This window comes from Phodopus roborovskii, unplaced genomic scaffold, assembly GCF_943737965.1.
Source record: "Phodopus roborovskii unplaced genomic scaffold, PHOROB, whole genome shotgun sequence".
Classification (NCBI taxonomy): Eukaryota; Metazoa; Chordata; class Mammalia; order Rodentia; family Cricetidae; genus Phodopus; species Phodopus roborovskii.
This window is the reverse complement of record NW_026126442.1, coordinates 2,061,163-2,078,182: the sequence shown is the minus strand read 5'-3', so window position 1 is coordinate 2,078,182 and position 17,020 is coordinate 2,061,163. Positions and strand designations below refer to the sequence as shown.

The 17,020-nt window shown below is 49.5% G+C and overlaps 2 protein-coding genes across 2 annotated transcripts in view; one reads left to right on the top strand and one right to left on the bottom strand.

The window, feature by feature from the left end:
• Fbxo10 (F-box protein 10) overlaps nt 1-4,274 on the top strand; it is a 44,847-nt gene extending 40,573 nt beyond the window's left edge. Inside the window, exons 9-11 of the mRNA XM_051187714.1 lie at nt 481-794; nt 1,757-1,938; nt 3,440-4,274. Of these exons, the coding sequence (XP_051043671.1) occupies nt 481-794; nt 1,757-1,938; nt 3,440-3,614 (671 nt within the window). The 3' untranslated portion in view covers nt 3,615-4,274. The remainder of the gene's footprint in view (nt 1-480; nt 795-1,756; nt 1,939-3,439) is intronic.
• Nucleotides 4,275-5,895: 1,621 nt separating this feature from the next.
• On the bottom strand, nt 5,896-16,290 carry Polr1e (RNA polymerase I subunit E). The gene is made up of 12 exons (XM_051187713.1): nt 16,128-16,290; nt 15,570-15,673; nt 14,066-14,142; nt 13,048-13,133; nt 11,922-11,980; nt 11,035-11,179; nt 10,449-10,556; nt 9,792-9,888; nt 8,707-8,840; nt 7,493-7,574; nt 6,751-6,882; nt 5,896-6,224 (listed from the first exon to the last, which is right to left on the bottom strand). The coding sequence occupies exons 1-12, from the start codon at nt 16,246-16,248 to the stop codon at nt 6,065-6,067; spliced, it is 1,305 nt and encodes a 434-aa protein (XP_051043670.1). The 5' UTR covers nt 16,249-16,290; the 3' UTR covers nt 5,896-6,064.
• Nucleotides 16,291-17,020: the final 730 nt, after the last annotated feature.

The window sequence follows — 17,020 nt, the reverse complement described above, 5'->3', positions numbered from 1 at the left end:
GTGGGCCCTGGAAGCCTCTTTCCTCTGGAGTGACTTCAAGCAGTGAGATCAGTAACAGCCCCAGGGGAAGGAGTTCTGCCAGCGCAACCCCAGTAGTGGACTCCTTTCATGAAGCTCTGCTACCTGGTAGCCCAGGCTAAGCCATGTCAGGTGACTCTTCCAAGCTAGGGAAAACAGCCCGGGTGCTACCAAAGAGGCTGGCTCCGACTGCTCTTGAGCCAGCCTGGGGCCTTGTCTTCTACCCTGCCCTCTCCTGGTGCCGTCCCAGGCCCCCTACTCCTACTGCAACCCTGTGGGAGACCTGGGGTGGGGAACTGGGCCAGAGGACTGTTGAATCTCAGGAGTCTTCTTACAGCCTGTGTCCCTGGCCACCTTAGCAGGGACTCCATGCCTCTTCCCTACCATCCTATTCCTCCTGACTGGCGTTGCCAGGGTTGACCCTGGGATCACCCCTGCTCTTCCCACTCCCACACTCTGTAGCATCAGGACTCTTTGTCCAGAGCAGTGAGGCCCTGCAGGTCATCACCAATGTGATCCATGCCAATGGGGACAGAGGCATCACCATTGTTCAGAGCAGCCAGCTCACGCGGGTGGCCAACAACAGCATCTCCTGCAACCGGCAGAGCGGGGTCAAGGTTGAAGCCCAGTGCAAGGTGGAGCTCCGGGGCAACGGGATCTATGACAATAGAGGCCACGGCATCATTACCAAAGGCGACAGTACTTCTGTTGTGGAAAATGACATCATTGGCAACCGGGGCAGCGGACTGCAGTTGCTGCCCAGGTCTGACACTAAGGTAAGTGAACTATGCAAGGTGCCAGCGAGGCTCAGGCCTGGCCTGCACACTTTGCTGAGAAAAAGAACCCTTAGCACTCAGCTGTAAGGAAAAATGCTGTGCACAGAGGTTGAGTTTCACAGAGAGGGAGCTCCACAGAGGGGGAGCATACGAACTGGGCTCCAGAGGATGGACAGGAGAGTCATGGTGCTGGGAGCCTTCTAACTATCTTCTTGGTCTCTATGTCAAAGTCCCGCCTATCTCAGCTCTTTGGCTGACAGAATAAGCTTGCACTGGACCTTTGTTGTCGTGCAGGGGGTACTTGCCAGGAGAGAGCCTGAGGGCCTTCGCACATGCTGTGGTCTGTGTGGGGAGTCCTCTTAGCCATTCATACACCTGACTGCCACATTTTAAAGACTTGCTGAGTTGCCCGGGCTATTTGATATGTTCTCTCTTGGACTTTGGGGGCACCTTGACTGGCCTGGCACATGACACTGAGCTCTGAGCACCTTTTAGGGAAAGCACTGCATGGTGCTATGGCTTCATGGTACAACCAAACAGATAAGCCAGTGCCCTGTGGATTATCCAGAGGTTCTCAGCTCTGTAGCTTCACAAATCAGCAATGTGGGCAAGATGTAAATAACTAGACTCTTCTGAAGCCTTAGTAACAGGAGCGAGAGAGGCACACTGCAGGCTCAGTCAGGCTGCAAGTAGGCATGGCTTCTGGGACAGTGCCCTTCTCTGGTAGGCCTTTACATACTGTCCCTTCTTCTGGGAAGAACTGTCCCCAGCTCGGCCCTCCTACAGCCCATCCATCAGCTCTAGGACACAGGGGCTCCACCAGGCTGCCCTCTGTGTCCCACCCAGAGCTGCTCCTGCTCCATGCTGACCTCTCCAACACACTTAGACTCCATGGTTTTATAAGTCTCTCAGCTTCTACCAGTCCGTGAGTTTCTGTGACAAGCCCTGGCCGCTTCTCCCAGGTACTAAAGAACCGGATCCACTCCTTCCGTGCATATGGCATTGCCGTGCGGGGCCGCGCTAAGGCCCTGGTACAGGAGAACATCATCTTCCAGGGCAAGACCAACAAGACCATCTTCCAGCAGGTCACTAACAACCGAGAGTGCATCATGCAAAACAACAAGTTCCTGGTCTTCAAGAAGAAGTAAGTGGGCCATGGAGATGGCACCTGTTAAAACGCTTGCTGTGTGAGCGTGGGGACCTGAGTTTGGATCCCAGCACCCACTCAGATGCTGGTTATGTTATCTTGACCCTGCTCCTTCATTTAGCAGAGTGTGGTGTAGTTGGCCTGGTGCATTGCTCGTGAATAGCCTGCTCTCTCCTCTCTCCTTTTAGGTTAGCACACAAAGGAGAGGGTTTTACTATGGTGTTTGCACAGTGTGTCTGTCATTAATACAGTATTCTCCCTTATTATTCCTGCACTCCTTTTCTGGCCATCCTTGTTTTCCTAAAATAGTCCCCCATTCCTTTTTTTTTTTTTTTTTTTTTTTTTTTTTCCTGTTCTGGATAATTTATATAGTCACCTTACCCTCTAAGATAAGAAATACAAACCAAACTCTGGCATATGGAGATTAGCTATCATAGTCTCTTTTCTACTTTTATGATACCATCCCCCATGCATTTAGGCACTTAGAAATCCGAATCTAGATTCTGCACAAAATGCCATATTTTTCTGAGCTGATTTCTTGCACATAATGTAATTATCTCCAGTTCCATCCATTTTGTGCAAATGTCATAGTTTCTGTCGTCTATTGGTGGGTGTCTCAGCCGGTTTTCTTGCTGGCTAGTATCCATAGTGCAGCGGTGAACATGGGTGTGTGAGTGTCCCTGTGGTGGTTCTACCATTATTAGTTGTTGGCTTTTTGTTTGTTTGTTTGGTTTTGTTTTTTCCAGACAGGGTTTCTCTGTGTAGTCCTGGCTGCCCTGGAACTCAGTTTGTAGACCAGGCTGGCCTTGAACTCACAGAGATCCGTCTGCCCTTGCCTCCCAAGTGCTGGGAATAAAGGTGTGAGCCACCACCCCCTGGCCATTGTTGTTTTTATGTGTATACGTGAGTGCCACAGGTACTGCATGAATGTCTGGTGTCTGCAGAGACCAGAAGAACGTTGGATCCCCTGGATGTCATTCTGTTTTTTTGAGGGTCTCTGTATAGCCCTGGCTGTCCTGGAACCCTGTAAGCCAGGTTAGCTAGAGATCTGGGATAAAAAGTGTGTGCCGCCCTGTCTTCCTGCGTTCGTTCCTTTCATTGTCTAGTGGTTTCTATGTACTGATGCAGCAGCTTGTTTGCCTGCTCACCTGAAGGGCCTTTGGTAGTTTCTAGTTTTTGGTAATGATAAATAGGCTTTTATACCATTCGTACCCACAAAGCTGCTGCTGGTGGGGGGGGGGGGGAGAGCTAAAATCCACTGATTCACATCCAGATCCAGGAAGATGGGGAAGTTAAGGGTCACAGAGGAATGTGACCAAGGTTCCATGCAGAAATGCAGCAGAGAGCTGTCCCTTAGTTTCTCACTCCACCTCGCTGGGCAGTCACTGGCTTAGAGTTTAAACTCTGAGATCCAGAGAACTGAAGCCAGTGGTGAGTCACAGGCGTTCGCTGGTTCTCTCGGCCTCGGGGTTCACTGGCTGTCATTCTGCATCTCCAGGTCTGACACTTGGCGCCTGGTGAATCCACCAGCACGACCTCACCTTGAAAACTCACTCAGGGGCTCCTCTGCAGCCCACAGTGGGCACAAGGTGACAGCCATGGCAACCAGGATCACAGCCCGTGTGGAAGGTGGTTACCACAGCAACCGCAGCATCTTTTGTACCATCCTGTGAGCAAGAAGACCTGCCTCTGGTCCAGGCCCCAGCGGGTGCTCAGGAGAGCGAGAGGCTAAGCCTTGGGATGGAAGTTATCCCAGGAGGACTCCCAGCCCCAGCCCCATCCTACACACCACCACTCCTGAAGAGGGCTGTAGGCTTCCTGGGGACTAAGATCAAGGTACCTCTAAAACCCTTTAGCTCCACAGCCTTCAGCAGGAAGGACCTTGGAATCATTGTCCTAGGAGAAAAAGGCATGTTTTTAGTCGCTTTAGCACTTAGAGGTTATGGAGAGCTGGGAAAGCTCAAACAGCACGTGCAGTTTGTAGGTCGATTTTCCCGAGCTACAGAGAGCCTTGCTCTATCTACACAGACCAAACCTAGCCACCTCTCAGGGAAGAGTACTTCTGATCAAGGGAAGTAAATGAGGTGAGGTGGAGACAGCTGCCCCTTTCTTGGACCTGCCCTTCTCAGTCCCTCCGGGGACTATAACAGCCTCCCAGCTGCCTCTGGGGGCTGCAGTGTTTTTACTACAGACAGTTCTTAGACTGGCACATGGCCCTGTGAGCAAGGAACAGGCTTGGAGCAAGGAGTTCCTTCTGAAAAGCTGCCCCAGGAATGATAAGGGGACGTGCTATAAATAAGGGGACAGGTGGCTGCCTTCAGGAGTGCAGGCAGTTGCTGGGCTGGGCTGTGTGGGAATGAACAAAGCTCTGCCCTCCTCAAGGAGTCCCCAGGTTCCACGCATTAGCTCAGTGCCTGCCACAGGATTCAGATTGTGTGGACACACATTCCAGCTGCCCCTGCAAGCTCCAGCCTGTCTGATGGAGGTGTCCTCCGACGTGTCCATATCCTCACGGATGATGATCAGCCGCCTTGACCAGCCCTGCCGTATTCCCCACTCTGTGCCTTGGCTTGCGAGTCTTCTTCCTGGCATGCCCTTCCCAGCTGTGTCCTTATGTGCAGACCTCACCTTTTACTCGAGGGTTAGCTCAGACACTGCCGTCTTGCTCCATGTGATAGTTACCCCCACCCAAGCCTCACCCCTGCTCCCTCAGGGCACTGAGCACTTTCTGCCTTGCTTTGGAATTCTCTGGGTCCATGCCCCGCCCTGACCTGTGAACTCTGTGTCCTTCAGTCCCAGCCCAGAGCCAGAGTTGAGTTAGTGGCCTAAGTGATGAGAAGGCCAGCTCCCAAAGGGTGTCACTAGACTGTACTGTGAACGTGGCGAGCTTTGAGAGCCAGGTAGGCTTGGACCCCACTGTGGAAGGGGACTGCATGCAGGGCCAGCTCTGCCTTGGTGACCCCTTTCCCACCTGGCCTTTACTGCAGGGCCCTCACCAGCCTTTGGGGCCACTGTCCTACACTGGCCCAGATCCCACGCTGGTTCTGTGGAGCCTAGGTGCTGCTCTGTTGGGTGGGTGGGAGGGAGAGCTCTGACTTCTCCCTAAGCACCGTGGGGACAAGAACACTGGCCTTTCCCATCTGCAGTACTGTCCATTGCACTTGTTTGGTGGCCCCAATGTGAGTCGCTGGATAAAAGGCTGCCTTCGTTATTTTGTAAGAAATGACTTTTCTGTGAACCAAGTACTTACCAAAATCTCAATAACCAAAATAAAGTTCTATATATTTTAAAGGAGGCGCTTCGGGGGTCTTAACTGAGTCCGCACATTTGCTGGAGTTTCCAGTGACCAGCAGGCCTCCCCACACGTGCCACAGGCTCCACTGAGACTGCAGAACTTGGGACTCTTGTTATAGCAGCTTGTTCCCAGCACGGCTCAGTTCCAAGCTGTATTCCAGAGCCTCCATATCATTCAAAAGTTGTAACTCCAGCCCTGCACAGGGGCCTTTCTGAAGACAAACGGTGACACTGCCTCCATGTGGGTCACCTGGTTAGCAAAGGGTCTTCAGAGGAAGTTGTGGCTATCACTTCCTGATTTGGCTCTGCTGTATTGTAGTAGGCTGTAAATTTAGATCCCACTGCCAACCTCAGAAGAGCTGGGAGCCTCCTGAGCCCTGCTTTGCTTGGTCGTCCCCCAGCTACTGCAGGCCTTCTAGGTCCTCTTCATAAGCCTTCATCCTTTCTTTAAGCTCAGACTTCAGCCTCATGTGATCCTTTGACCCAAACTTCCCCAGACCCTCCCAAACCCTGCACAGGACCCAGCAGGAGAAACACCTGCCGTTTCTAACCACAGCAACACCAAAGGAAGGAGATGAAGTCAAACAGGGCCACTGCTTTAATTTCTGCATGAGGCACAACAAGCCTGACCACCATGTTAAAGTAAGGCCTGGGACGGGGTGGGGCGGGGCGTGGGGAGCACAGCAGTCCCAGGCTGGCCCAGGATCCACAGTCCCCTGCCTCAGTCTCCTGAGTACTTGAGTTATAGGTAACCAAACATCCAGTCTGCCTCCCTTTTCAAAAAGTACAAGTGGGAGTGCACAGGAGTGGCTGTGATTCTGGAAAACATCTAGGTCATCTTCTTCCGCTTAGACTGTCGATCTGAGGTCTGGGCCGGAGGCAGGGGGACACACAGAGTGCCCAGTCTGTGATCCTCTTCCCTGCCGTCTGCCAGGGTCACCTTTCTTTTGGAGATCTTCAGCCTCATGGCTTTTGCTATCTCAATCATCCTAAGGAACAAACAGCACAGATGGAGAGTAGCCCTGGGTGTGCGGTGTAGGTCTTACAGGCAGGCGCAAAGAGCATGTTGTTCTCCGGAGACCGTGAAGCGAGGGTCTCTGCTCCCACCCTCCCTCCACCCCTAGATCCACCACGGAGGCCCCGCCCTAGTCACAGCAATTCAAAGCACACAGGATTATTCAGAACAGAAAGCCGTGGGAGGCTCGGTCCTGATGCCCAGGCACACTTTTTGGGAGTGAGAGCTTGAGAAAGTCATTACTTCTCCAGATCTTAGATGCTTGTTATTTTTTTTTTTTAGAAATCAATGAGGGATTGTGAATGAGTTCAGTGTCACACCTTGCAAAGAAAAGGCACACAGCAATCAACCAGGTTTCTCACCAGTCAACCATTCATTCATTGGAAATTATCTTCTGGTCACAACATTATTCTACGAGACACTGAATGCCTCATGCTCTGGACAGGAGTAGGAATCCACCTAGGCAGTTGCAGGGCCCAGCATTACACTACTGTGCTCACCTTTTCTCACTGAGTTTCAAGTCTCCCTGCAACAGCGTCAGGTCGATCTGGAAGTTATTTATGTGCAAGGCAAGTATGATCGCATACGCAGTGATCTTGGCCTTCATAGAATTTGAAATTACGTTCCGTAGACTGCAGAGTCAGTGTCAATAAAGGAGAAATGAAGTTATATTCCAGGTGCTAAATAAGAACACCAGCGCCTTATCCTCTGTAGTCATATTCCCAGTTTGCGGAGCAGGGAGCATCAAGCTGCACAACCTGTTCCTTCCAAGCTGCCCAAGTCACAGTGAACAGTGAGTCAACCCACATTTCCCCTAAGAGACAGAGAAAGCCCTGCCCACACTTTCCCTAGGTGGTGTGGTAGCACTGTACTCATGAAGGATGAGTCTGTTACTGTCTGCTCAGAGGCCTGCAGGAAACACAACCCCAAACTCGGCGCTGTCCCTGTTGTTTCCAACGGCAGTCGGGCAGGAAGCACAGCCCCGTCAAACACTGCAAGCAGGCCAGGATGGGCTGGCTGCACTTTTCTATAGCACTATAGTCATCAGGAAGCGCTTCACCACAGCCAAACACAAATGAACACTTCCAAGGGGGACGGTGTATGATGTATATGTGCTGTCCCCGGAAGCCCACCAAATGGCGGTGAGCTATTTGGCACTGGATCTCTGGACATGGAACTGTACCCGAGCCCCCACCCTTCCCTGCCACACCCGCTAGTTCTTCGTAGAACTAGCCCCCTGACCTGCCATTGTTGTAAGTCAAGCAGGTGAAATGCTTCAGCAGCTTGCTGTTGATGATATGGGGGATTCCAGGTCCTAGGGCACCTACAACACACAAACGTTGCATTGAGTCATCTTTCTGGAAAGTCCATAGGCCTTTGGGGCTGTAATGGCCAGACCCAAAGCAGCTGCTTTGAGGTGTTTTGTGAAGCGGGCATGAAAAGATAGAAAAACACCAGACTGATGAGGACTAAGAACAGACGATAAGATACTGGGAAATAAAACAGATTGCAGTTGGAGCCAGTGAGATTTTCAGTGGGTAAAGATGTGCCCCAACTTCCATCCTCCAGATTCACATGGATATATAGAAAGCACTGATTCCAAAATTACCGCCTAACCCTAGATACGCTAGGTATACACCCCACACAGCTAAGTAAATCGAGGGTGGAAGGCGAGAGACTGGAATATGAAACCTGAGCTAAGCAGGAAGGCACACATCCATCCTTGGTGCCTTTCACAGTAGCAGACACATCTTGTGCTGAAAGTACATTGTCTCCTGCTGGCTTCCAACTTGGGGTGGGTCTGAATGTGTGACCACCACATACGGTTCTAGAAACAAGTGGAACTGGAATTTTAAACATTATAAACTGACTCTCTTAGTGTGAAATAAACTGTCACAACTGTCCTCCTCCCCTCCCCTCCCCGAAAAAAAGAAGAAAGAAAATGCCAAGCATAGTGGTGCACACCTCCCACATGCTAGCACTCAGGAGGCAGGGGCAACTGAATCTCTTTGAGTCCCAGGCTAGTCTGAACTGTACAGTGAGTTCCAGGCCAACCACAGCTGCATAGTGAGACTGCCTTAAAAAAAAAACAAAACAACTGCCCCAAGCTTCCTCACAGGCAAGCCCTGACTTCTCCTCCTCCTGTAACTGACGTCTGTTCTAACAGCCTCCCTTAAATTATTCATCTCATTTGACCTGGACACTGTGTTTTACCTAATAAAACAGAAGCAGTGAGTGTGCTCCTTGAAAGCCCCATCCAACCCTGTCCCCATTTCCAGAACAGATGAAAGAAATACTAAAGAGAGGAACCCTGCAAGGCTCAGGCAGGCGGCGGGACCAGGAGGGAGGGCAGGCTACACGGAGAGGGCCTGGACACACATCCATGGAGGCAATGTGAGAGCCACAGACAAGTAACCACTGGAAATAAGTAGGACAAAATGCCTGTGGGGGCTTACTTTTTCCCTTTATCACTTTCTGAGCTCGAAATCTGATGAGGGCATCTAGAAAGCAGATGCTCCGGGCTTGCCGGTCTCGACTCTCCTCATTTGATGGTAAAGACTTCAGCATTTCTATGATGAAGGAACAGTGTCTGAAACAAGGAAGGGAAACGGCAGCACGTGAGGGAAAAGCAGGCTGTGAGGCGGTGCACCAGCACACTGTCCCCATGCCCTCCACACACGCTGGAGCAAGCTAGCGAGGGAGACTAGCCCTAGCAAGGTGCACAGGGTTTGACTGACAGACTCCACTTCATTGAACAAGGTAGAACACAGGAGAGGACAATTCCTAAGATCAACCCCAGACCTCCACATGTACACGCAGCCCCCCCCATATACACACAAAAAAACCTTTTAAAAGTTAAACAGAGTAGGAGAGTGGCTCAGCAGTTAAGAGCACTTGCTACTCTTGCAGAGGACACTGGTTTGTTTCCTAGCATTCACACTGGGCCACTCACAAATGACTATAACTACAGATCTAGAAGAGGCAATGACATCTTCTCCTGGCACCGACACCCATGTCATATACACATATAAACAGACATAATCTTATAAAAAAGAAAGGAATAATTAGAAGGCTCAGAACTAAGAAATAATCTAACCATCATCATTAAAAAAAATGTTTTAAGAGGGCTAATCTGTTATTTAAACTAAATATAAAATATTTGAAAAATGCATATTTAATTATAGAAACGTTTTCGAGCATGCTGTCACAGCTGTCACTCTGGTTAGCACCTATGCCGATGCCAGCCTTTGGGCATTGCCAGGGACAATGAGCATCGGGGTCTGGGGCTAGCTTTGGTGCCAGGCCCCAAATCACAGGACCCTGCCATCATCTCTCCAGCTATATGCTCTACACACATGAGCCAATCCTCTTCCTTGAATCTGCCCACAGCCTGAAAGCCTAGTGTCAAAGCTCACTCCTCCATCCCACGGCTGAGCAGATGCCTCCCCAATGACTCCGAGTGTTATCAGCAAGGTCTTGCTTTGTGTCTGACTCCCGTTTCCCATCCTGACTCACAGATGCCCCCTCCACCCATGAATACCTGTTCTCTTCGATCATCTTCAGTATGTCTTCTGATGTGACCTTTCTGAAAGCTTCTGATGGGCTCTCAAGAGCATCATACTCAGCCTGGGACAGAACTGGTTACAGGTTAAGAACATGACTGACCAAAAGGGAAACCCACTGAGCTAAGTCATCTCACGGGGCCTCATTTCTCAGGCAGGAAAGCTAAGGTCCATAGAGGAAGCAAGGTGGAGTGCAGAGACCATATTCTTAGACCCCAGCCTAGGGGTCACTTCCTACCTGGACTGCCCTTCTCACTTCATTACCAGAGTCTCTGTTAGCATTCTCCAATTAGTCAGACCCACTGAGCCGTGGAGTTCTATGTTCCAACCCTTCTTTCAGTGTGTCTGCTCTAGACTTGGGTACAAGCCAACTCTAGACCCCCACAGGGCTAAGCTGTGCCTGTTTGTCTTGTTACTGAACAATGGGTTTGATTCCCAGGAGTGGGTCCCTCCACTGATGAGGAAACTGAACTGACCAACCAACCTCTTGTCAACAGCACTGGGACATGGTGAAAGGTTTGGATGCTGCATTTATTGATGTCACAGGACCATGACCACCCTTACACAGCCTGGTTCTGCCAATGGACACAAACATCATAGCCTGAAAATTAGGCACCTTTCCAATGCAAGGATACTGTCTTCAAATCTGTACACGTCTTCGGGCTTGGTTGCATCAGCATAGCAAGGAGGAAGGTAGAGGGAGTCATCCTGCAAGTCATCCTGCATGGCATCGCTAACCAGAGCTTTAAATGGAGGGAAATTAATATGAGTGTTACCCTGTCTGGCTGCAGGCTCCCCAACACTCCATGCACCCTATGCAGTGGAGACCACATGGTCCAAAACTCAAATCTGAACACCTGCTGAGATCTAAACTGCCCACCAGGCTGATGCTCCAGGAGCCCCAGCGTGTTTACGCTCTAACTTAGAACTGAGTTAAAGAGATGCCTGGTAATAATAATCACTACACAACATCAGAGAAGCTACGGCCAGGCACTAAGAGCAAGGCTTGCACATGTTCCCTCCCATGCCTGTCTCCTTTCCTTGAATGAGGACAGGACAGTGCCACATGTTTCTCATGCTTCCAGAGTCATCCCTGAGCAGGTTGTCAGCAAGCAACAGGAAGGAATCCAGCCTTAAAGCCCATTGCTTGCATATGTGAGGTGAGTGACAGATCTCAAGTCACTGCAGGCACATTCCTTACCCCAAGCTCCAGCTACTTACCTTGCACACCCTTTGTATCAATAATGTTCTCTGCAGCTTTAGTTACTGTGAGATTCAAAGATTCGCTGCCAACTTTATTCATTCTTCTGGAGTTCAGGGACCGTTTCTGCTTGGTGCTTCCAAAGGCTTCAATGCAAGAATCCAACTGTGTAATAAACAAACCTGATCAGTAAGGACAGGCTGGACAGCACAACTGTTGCCAGGTATGTAAGCACAAGCATGCTTTGGGCTCCCTGAGCCAAGATTACCTCACCTGTCAATCAGGCTGTCCACCTCAGAAGACTGTTCCACATCAGAACTAGGGTTTGCTCTACTGACTCCCAGTTACAAATCTATAGTTAGTTTTCCATCAGTACAAAAAGAAGACTTGACTGGAATTAGGGTTGGTAAATCTGTGGCACACAGCCTGCCAATGTGCCTTCTGCTCCAGTAACGGACATTGTTAATAAACCACTCACTCTCCCTGAACCACAGAGGAGTCTTCTCTTTGCAGCGGTCCAGCAGTACTGAAAGTTCAGTCTGCCACCCTGGGGCAAAATGACTTCCCAAAGAATCCTTCCTCTACCCTGAGAAGCTCAAAGAACTTACTTGGTTCATGTGAGTCCCCAGGTACAACCATTTTCTACAGTGCGGACCAAAACCTAAGACATTTTCTGCTACACCTCCATCAGCCCAGAGAACAGCGCAGATGCCAACATTAGCTGTGTTCACCTGGCCAAGGCAGCAGCAGGCCTGCTCCCTGGGAGACCCGAAGGCCTCTGCAGGCAGCAACCAGGTAGAGAGCCACAGACCAATTGAGCTGGAGCAGCCAGAGATCCCACATTCAAGGGGGCTGTGACATTGATGGGGACACCAGGCCCGAAGGAGCTTCCTTAACTGCTACTCACCTTCTCCCTGAAAGTCTTGGTCTGGTTCTCTGGAGGAGGCTCCTGCTCAATAGCATCTTCTACAGAAACACAGAACAGGAAGAGAGCACACTGTGAGGCTCACAAGTGAGTGTTTTACTGGTTTTTTTTTTTTTTTTTTTTTTGTCTTTTTGTTTTGTTCATTTGTTTGCTTTTTAAATGGGGTCTCACTATGTTGCCTAAGATGGCCATAAACTTGTGAGCTCAGCTGATACCCTGGTCTCAACCCAGAAGCAAGGGGGACTGTAGCCAACTGTGCTCAGCTCTGCAAGGCCTTAAAAAATATTAATAGCTCTTGATATTTATTTAACCTTAATCTAAGAAAAACAGATTTTCTTATTCCGAGATTTCTCTGACATGAAAGTACACTGTGAATACTAACTGTATACCTCAGTGCATACGTAAGAGAACTGGGGGAGGGGTGTCCTCTGACCCAACCTCTTAGTTCATAAACAAGGACAAATGAGGCCGCAGACACAGTGATGGGCTCTTACTTGTCATACAGTCCTTAGCTTAGTCCTTGAAGCATATTAAGGAATCAATAAATGATTCATTTAAAAATTATATGCAGGGCAGTGGTGGTGCACGCCTTTAATCCCAGCACTTGGGAAGCAGAGGGAGGTGGATCTTTGTGAGTTCAAGGCCAGCCTGGTCTATTGAGTGAGTTCCAGGACAGGCTCCAAAGCTACACAGAGAAACCCTGTCTTGGAAAACCATTATATATAAAATACATATTTCAAATTACAAACAAAACAAAAACACTTGTCAAGAAGGCATCCTATTACGGCTGAGGATAAGCTGTGTTTGCCAAGTAGATACCAAGTTTTGAGTTCCACCCCTTCACCATATAAGCTTGCATGGTGACACACATCTGTAAGGTCGGCACTCAGGAGTTGATGGTAGGAGGACCAGAAATCCAATGTCACCTTCAGCTACCCAGCAAATTCAAGGGCAGCCTGGACTGCATGAGACCCTCTCAAAAAGGTATATGTGGGGGAAGCCATTTAGAAAAAATTACAAACGGCCTTTTAGAAAACAAATTGAGCTAATCCAACACACCCAAACAAACTGTGTTGCCTTTAACCGAGCATTCATTTCTGGAACCTACCAGCAAACAGTGGCTGCATATTGAACAACTCAGCATCATATACTTCCATCTGGCCAGAGGTCTTATTCAGAATTCCCACAAAGTGTCTGAGTAAAAGAGGAATAATACAATAGTAGCTTAATTAAAAGGTTATTATTCACACAACCCTCTCCTTTTCCTGTTTACACATCCCTAGCTCCTTTCTGCCAGAGAAAGGCATCCACTGCTCACATGTAACAATAACCCCTGCACTGAGAGGGAACAGTGGGTGATAAAGAGGGAGGAGACATAAAATGGCCGTGGACTGAAAAAGTCACCAGATGGTTCCGATAACCAATCACATCTAAAGCCACTGCTGTTAATGGGAACCCTCCTGAGGTAATAAGACTTTAAACAGAATTTTGGCATGTCTAAATTTTATGGAGACAAATACAAGTAAAACCTTGTCCCTAGGGGGAGAGCATCTCTGTAAGGGGGATGCAATGTTAAGATTCAGCACACTGCGTGACTGAAGGCTGTGTCCCAGCAGGGACTCTGAAAGGCCTTCACTGTGGTGCCATCATGAGATTCCATCCACACTGTGTGAGCCTGTGATTATAGACTCTTCAGGCTGGATGGTGCTGTCGCACATAAGACACCAGAGCTGAGTGAAGGGCAAAGTTGCTAAAGTCATTCACTTCCTCAGTGACATTGCTGGTGGGCTGCTTTGTTCCAAGCCAGAAGCCTTGAAGATACCAACTCCTCTTGTCCCAAGGCAAACTTGAGGCAAGCTTTGACCTGATGATCACACATTCTAAATCAGCAGACATAGCTATCTTTTGGGATAGAAGAGTCACAAATAATGTCATAATAAACGAGGTCTTTAGGAACTTGCCAAACGCAAGCCATCTTTTCCTTTCTAAGGGTGTCTACACCCCAAGTATATGGAACTTGTGAGTCTTGAAACATGAGGTCTTAGCAGATCTGCAGATGTCCCCAACTATGAAGATAGTGGTGTCTGTCACCACTACAACCCTCCTGGAGCCTTTGTGTCCATTACCTGCAAAGAGTGTTGCATTTGAGGGCACCAGTCCCAAAATTGTTTCCAACATAGGAAAGCCTGTCTGTTTCAGCTGCCTGAAAAACAAGGGAGTGTTACAATCATCATTGGAGGGTCCTGAGCGTGGACTCCTTTTGACATGTGCAGAAGCCTTAGAATCCAGGACCAAAATGACTGGCCATACATATCCTCCAGGAGGTGATCCAGCTCCATCTTATCTTCAGGAATCTAGGGAGGCTCGGGGGGACCCCAAATACCATATGGAAGCTTCAAAATGATAGGTAAAGTTCTGGGATTGCATGAAATTTAAAAGCTTCAGGCTGGGCATTGGTGGTGCACACCTTTAGTCCCAGCATTTGGGAGGCAGGGGCAGGTGGATATCTGTGAGTTTGAGTCCAGCCTGGTCTACAGAGCAAGGGCCAGGATGGACTCCAAGGCTACACAGAGGAACCATGTCTCCAAAAACCAATAAATAAATAAATAAATAAATAAATCTTTCCTGCCAAGTATAACAATATTCATCCAACAAGGGATTGATTCTTAGAATATAAGAACAGTAAAAATTAAATATAAAAACCCTCAAATAATTTAGTCAATAGTGAGCTGATGAGCCAAATAGACAGTTCTCAAAAGAAGTGACACTGGTGCCCAAAATATCTATAATTGCTCAAGACCCTTAACCGTCAGATACAAATTACAACTGCTGTGATGCCTGCTGGGTCGGCTCTGTGGATAGAACATTTGTGGTTTGGATGATAATGTGACTTAGAGCCCCAGAACTACATGGTAGAGAGCAGAGCCAATCCTCTAAGTTGCCCTCCGACTTTCCACATGCATACATGTACATACAACACACATGCTTTCTCACACAAAATAAACTTTAAAAATACAAAAACAAGCCGGGGGGTGGTGGCACAAGCCTTTGATCCCAGCACTTGGGAGGCAGAGGCAGGCAGATCTCTGAGACCAGTCTGGTCTGTTACAAGATCGAGTTCCAGGACAGCCTTCAAAGCCTCAGAGAAACCCTGTCTCAAAAAAACCAAAAAGCCTGCTTTGAGGGCTGGCAAGGTGGTTCAGTGAGTAAAACTGGTTACTCCTAATTCTGATGACCTGAGCTCAATCCCCAGGACCCCCGTGTTATAAAGAACCGTCTGCCCCAAGTTCTCCTCTGACCTCCAAATGTGCATCATCCTTTCCTCCCTCCACAAACTCACACAAATAAATAAATGTTTTTTAAAAACTGCTTAGAGAGCCAGGCGATGGAGGTGCAAGCCTTTAATCCCAATACTTAGGAGGCAGAGGCAGGCAGATCTCTGAGTTGGAGGTCAGCCAGCTATGTTTACACAGTGAGTTCCAGTATAGCCAGAGCTGCACGGAGAAATCCTGTCTCCCAATGTGAAAAGTCATCGTTTCACCCAAAATCTTGCACCTCGGTGCAGCAACAGTCCCATTTGCTGCTACTCCTTTTCTCCCCTCAGGCCCTCCCGTATCTGCCCACACTTACCAGGATCCGCTGATTCCTCAGCCTGGGGTTTACCAAGTCGTTGCTGTTGTACAAGGTGAAGCGCATGTTGCCTGGATTCTGAAGCTTCCCATTGGAGAACTGGACTGTAAATGTAGCCCAAGAATGAGATGAGAGCAGGGCCAGGAGAGTGTGGTGGCTAAGAACTGCACTGTGGCTGAGAACCCATGGCGAAGGCAAGAGAGCGCATGTCCCACTTTTAGGGGGACTGAAGGAAGTACTGGTCCACTACTAAAGAGGGAGATGGGAAGGGGGTAGCCTCTGGGCAGAAAATTGACTGAGGGGATGTCATTAACTGGAGGAAGAGAGGGAACTCTGCTCCGTGAAGAGGAAAATGGGCGAATGAGAAACCTGGTGTAATCGCCAAGTCCTTGGCACTGCCCTGAGAAGTGTCCTCGTATGTGAAGTCACGACAGAAGGACGGGAGGATGGCGGGGACTCTGTCCCAGCTCCAGGCAGTGAGCAGGAGGGCTACATGGTGCCCCAGACAGAAGGGGATTAGGGTTATGCGGTACTCCGCGCCGGTCCCGCAGTCTTTACCCAGCACAGCTCTCTGCCTGTCGTCGGGCTCTCCACAGTACAGCCACCTTGCACTCTGTAGCCCGTCTGTCTCCGTGTCTCCACTCTGGCTGTCCAGCCTGGAAGACTCCAGGGTAGCCATGAGCTCGCCGCTTCTCACGCGGACGCATACACCGGAAGTGACACTCTGATCCCGTTCAGAGCACGCCAGCCGCGGAACCACACCCCCTCGCGTGGAGGAGCTCTTTCCGCGATGGCCACGCCCCCTGGTAGGAGGGCCTCTGCGAGATGCGGCACCTGATTGGCATAGTGCTCGCGCTTGCGCCCTAAGGGTTAGTAGCTCCGCTCGCCAAACGCCGAAACACAACGTCGTCATCCCACGTCTCGTGTGGACCTTCCTCCGATTTAACATCATCTAGGTAGAGGACTGTCTTTCTTCCCACCTTCCCAAAACCTGAAGACGCCAAGCTGAAATTTAGAACACTCAGACATGAAGTTCTAGAGCACCAAGCAGATGTGGCAGTGGGGCAGCTGCTGCTCGGTAGAGCTACCGGTCCACAGAGCTGGAGAGCAAGCTTTATACATCTCCCACCTCTGGCGGAGGATAGAGCATAAGGAGAGACGCAGAACTCAGGTCATTTGGACAGAGGCTCCTGAAAGTGGAACAGGAGAGAGAGTCTTGGCTGATGGGCAGATTGAATAACCCTTTTTCCTCGTGGGGAGCTATCATAGCTAGGGGAAGGAGAAGCATAGGCCCAGGCCGGTGCCCTTTTGCCCAGTACAGGTCATGGCTGATTCATCTCTGATCTCCAAAATACTGTCTATTGAGAACCCCACGCCCACCTCAACACCCAGACAATTACAATGACACTAATGTCTGCATGAGTCTTTGGTACGCTTTCCTATGACTCCAT

What these genes read in the sequence shown, in the direction of transcription:
- Polr1e (XM_051187713.1), bottom strand. Translation starts at nt 16,248, where the DNA reads ATGGCTACCCTGGAGTCTTCCAGGCTGGACAGCCAGAGTGGAGACACG. An exon ending in CGTGTACAGATTTGAAGACA is followed by an intron (nt 9,889 to 10,448) that starts GTATCCTTGCAT and finishes ACCTGTAACCAG; the next exon opens with TTCTGTCCCAGGCTGAGTAT. An exon ending in AAGATGATCGAAGAGAACAG is followed by an intron (nt 8,841 to 9,791) that starts GTATTCATGGGT and finishes TCCTTGTTTCAG; the next exon opens with ACACTGTTCCTTCATCATAG.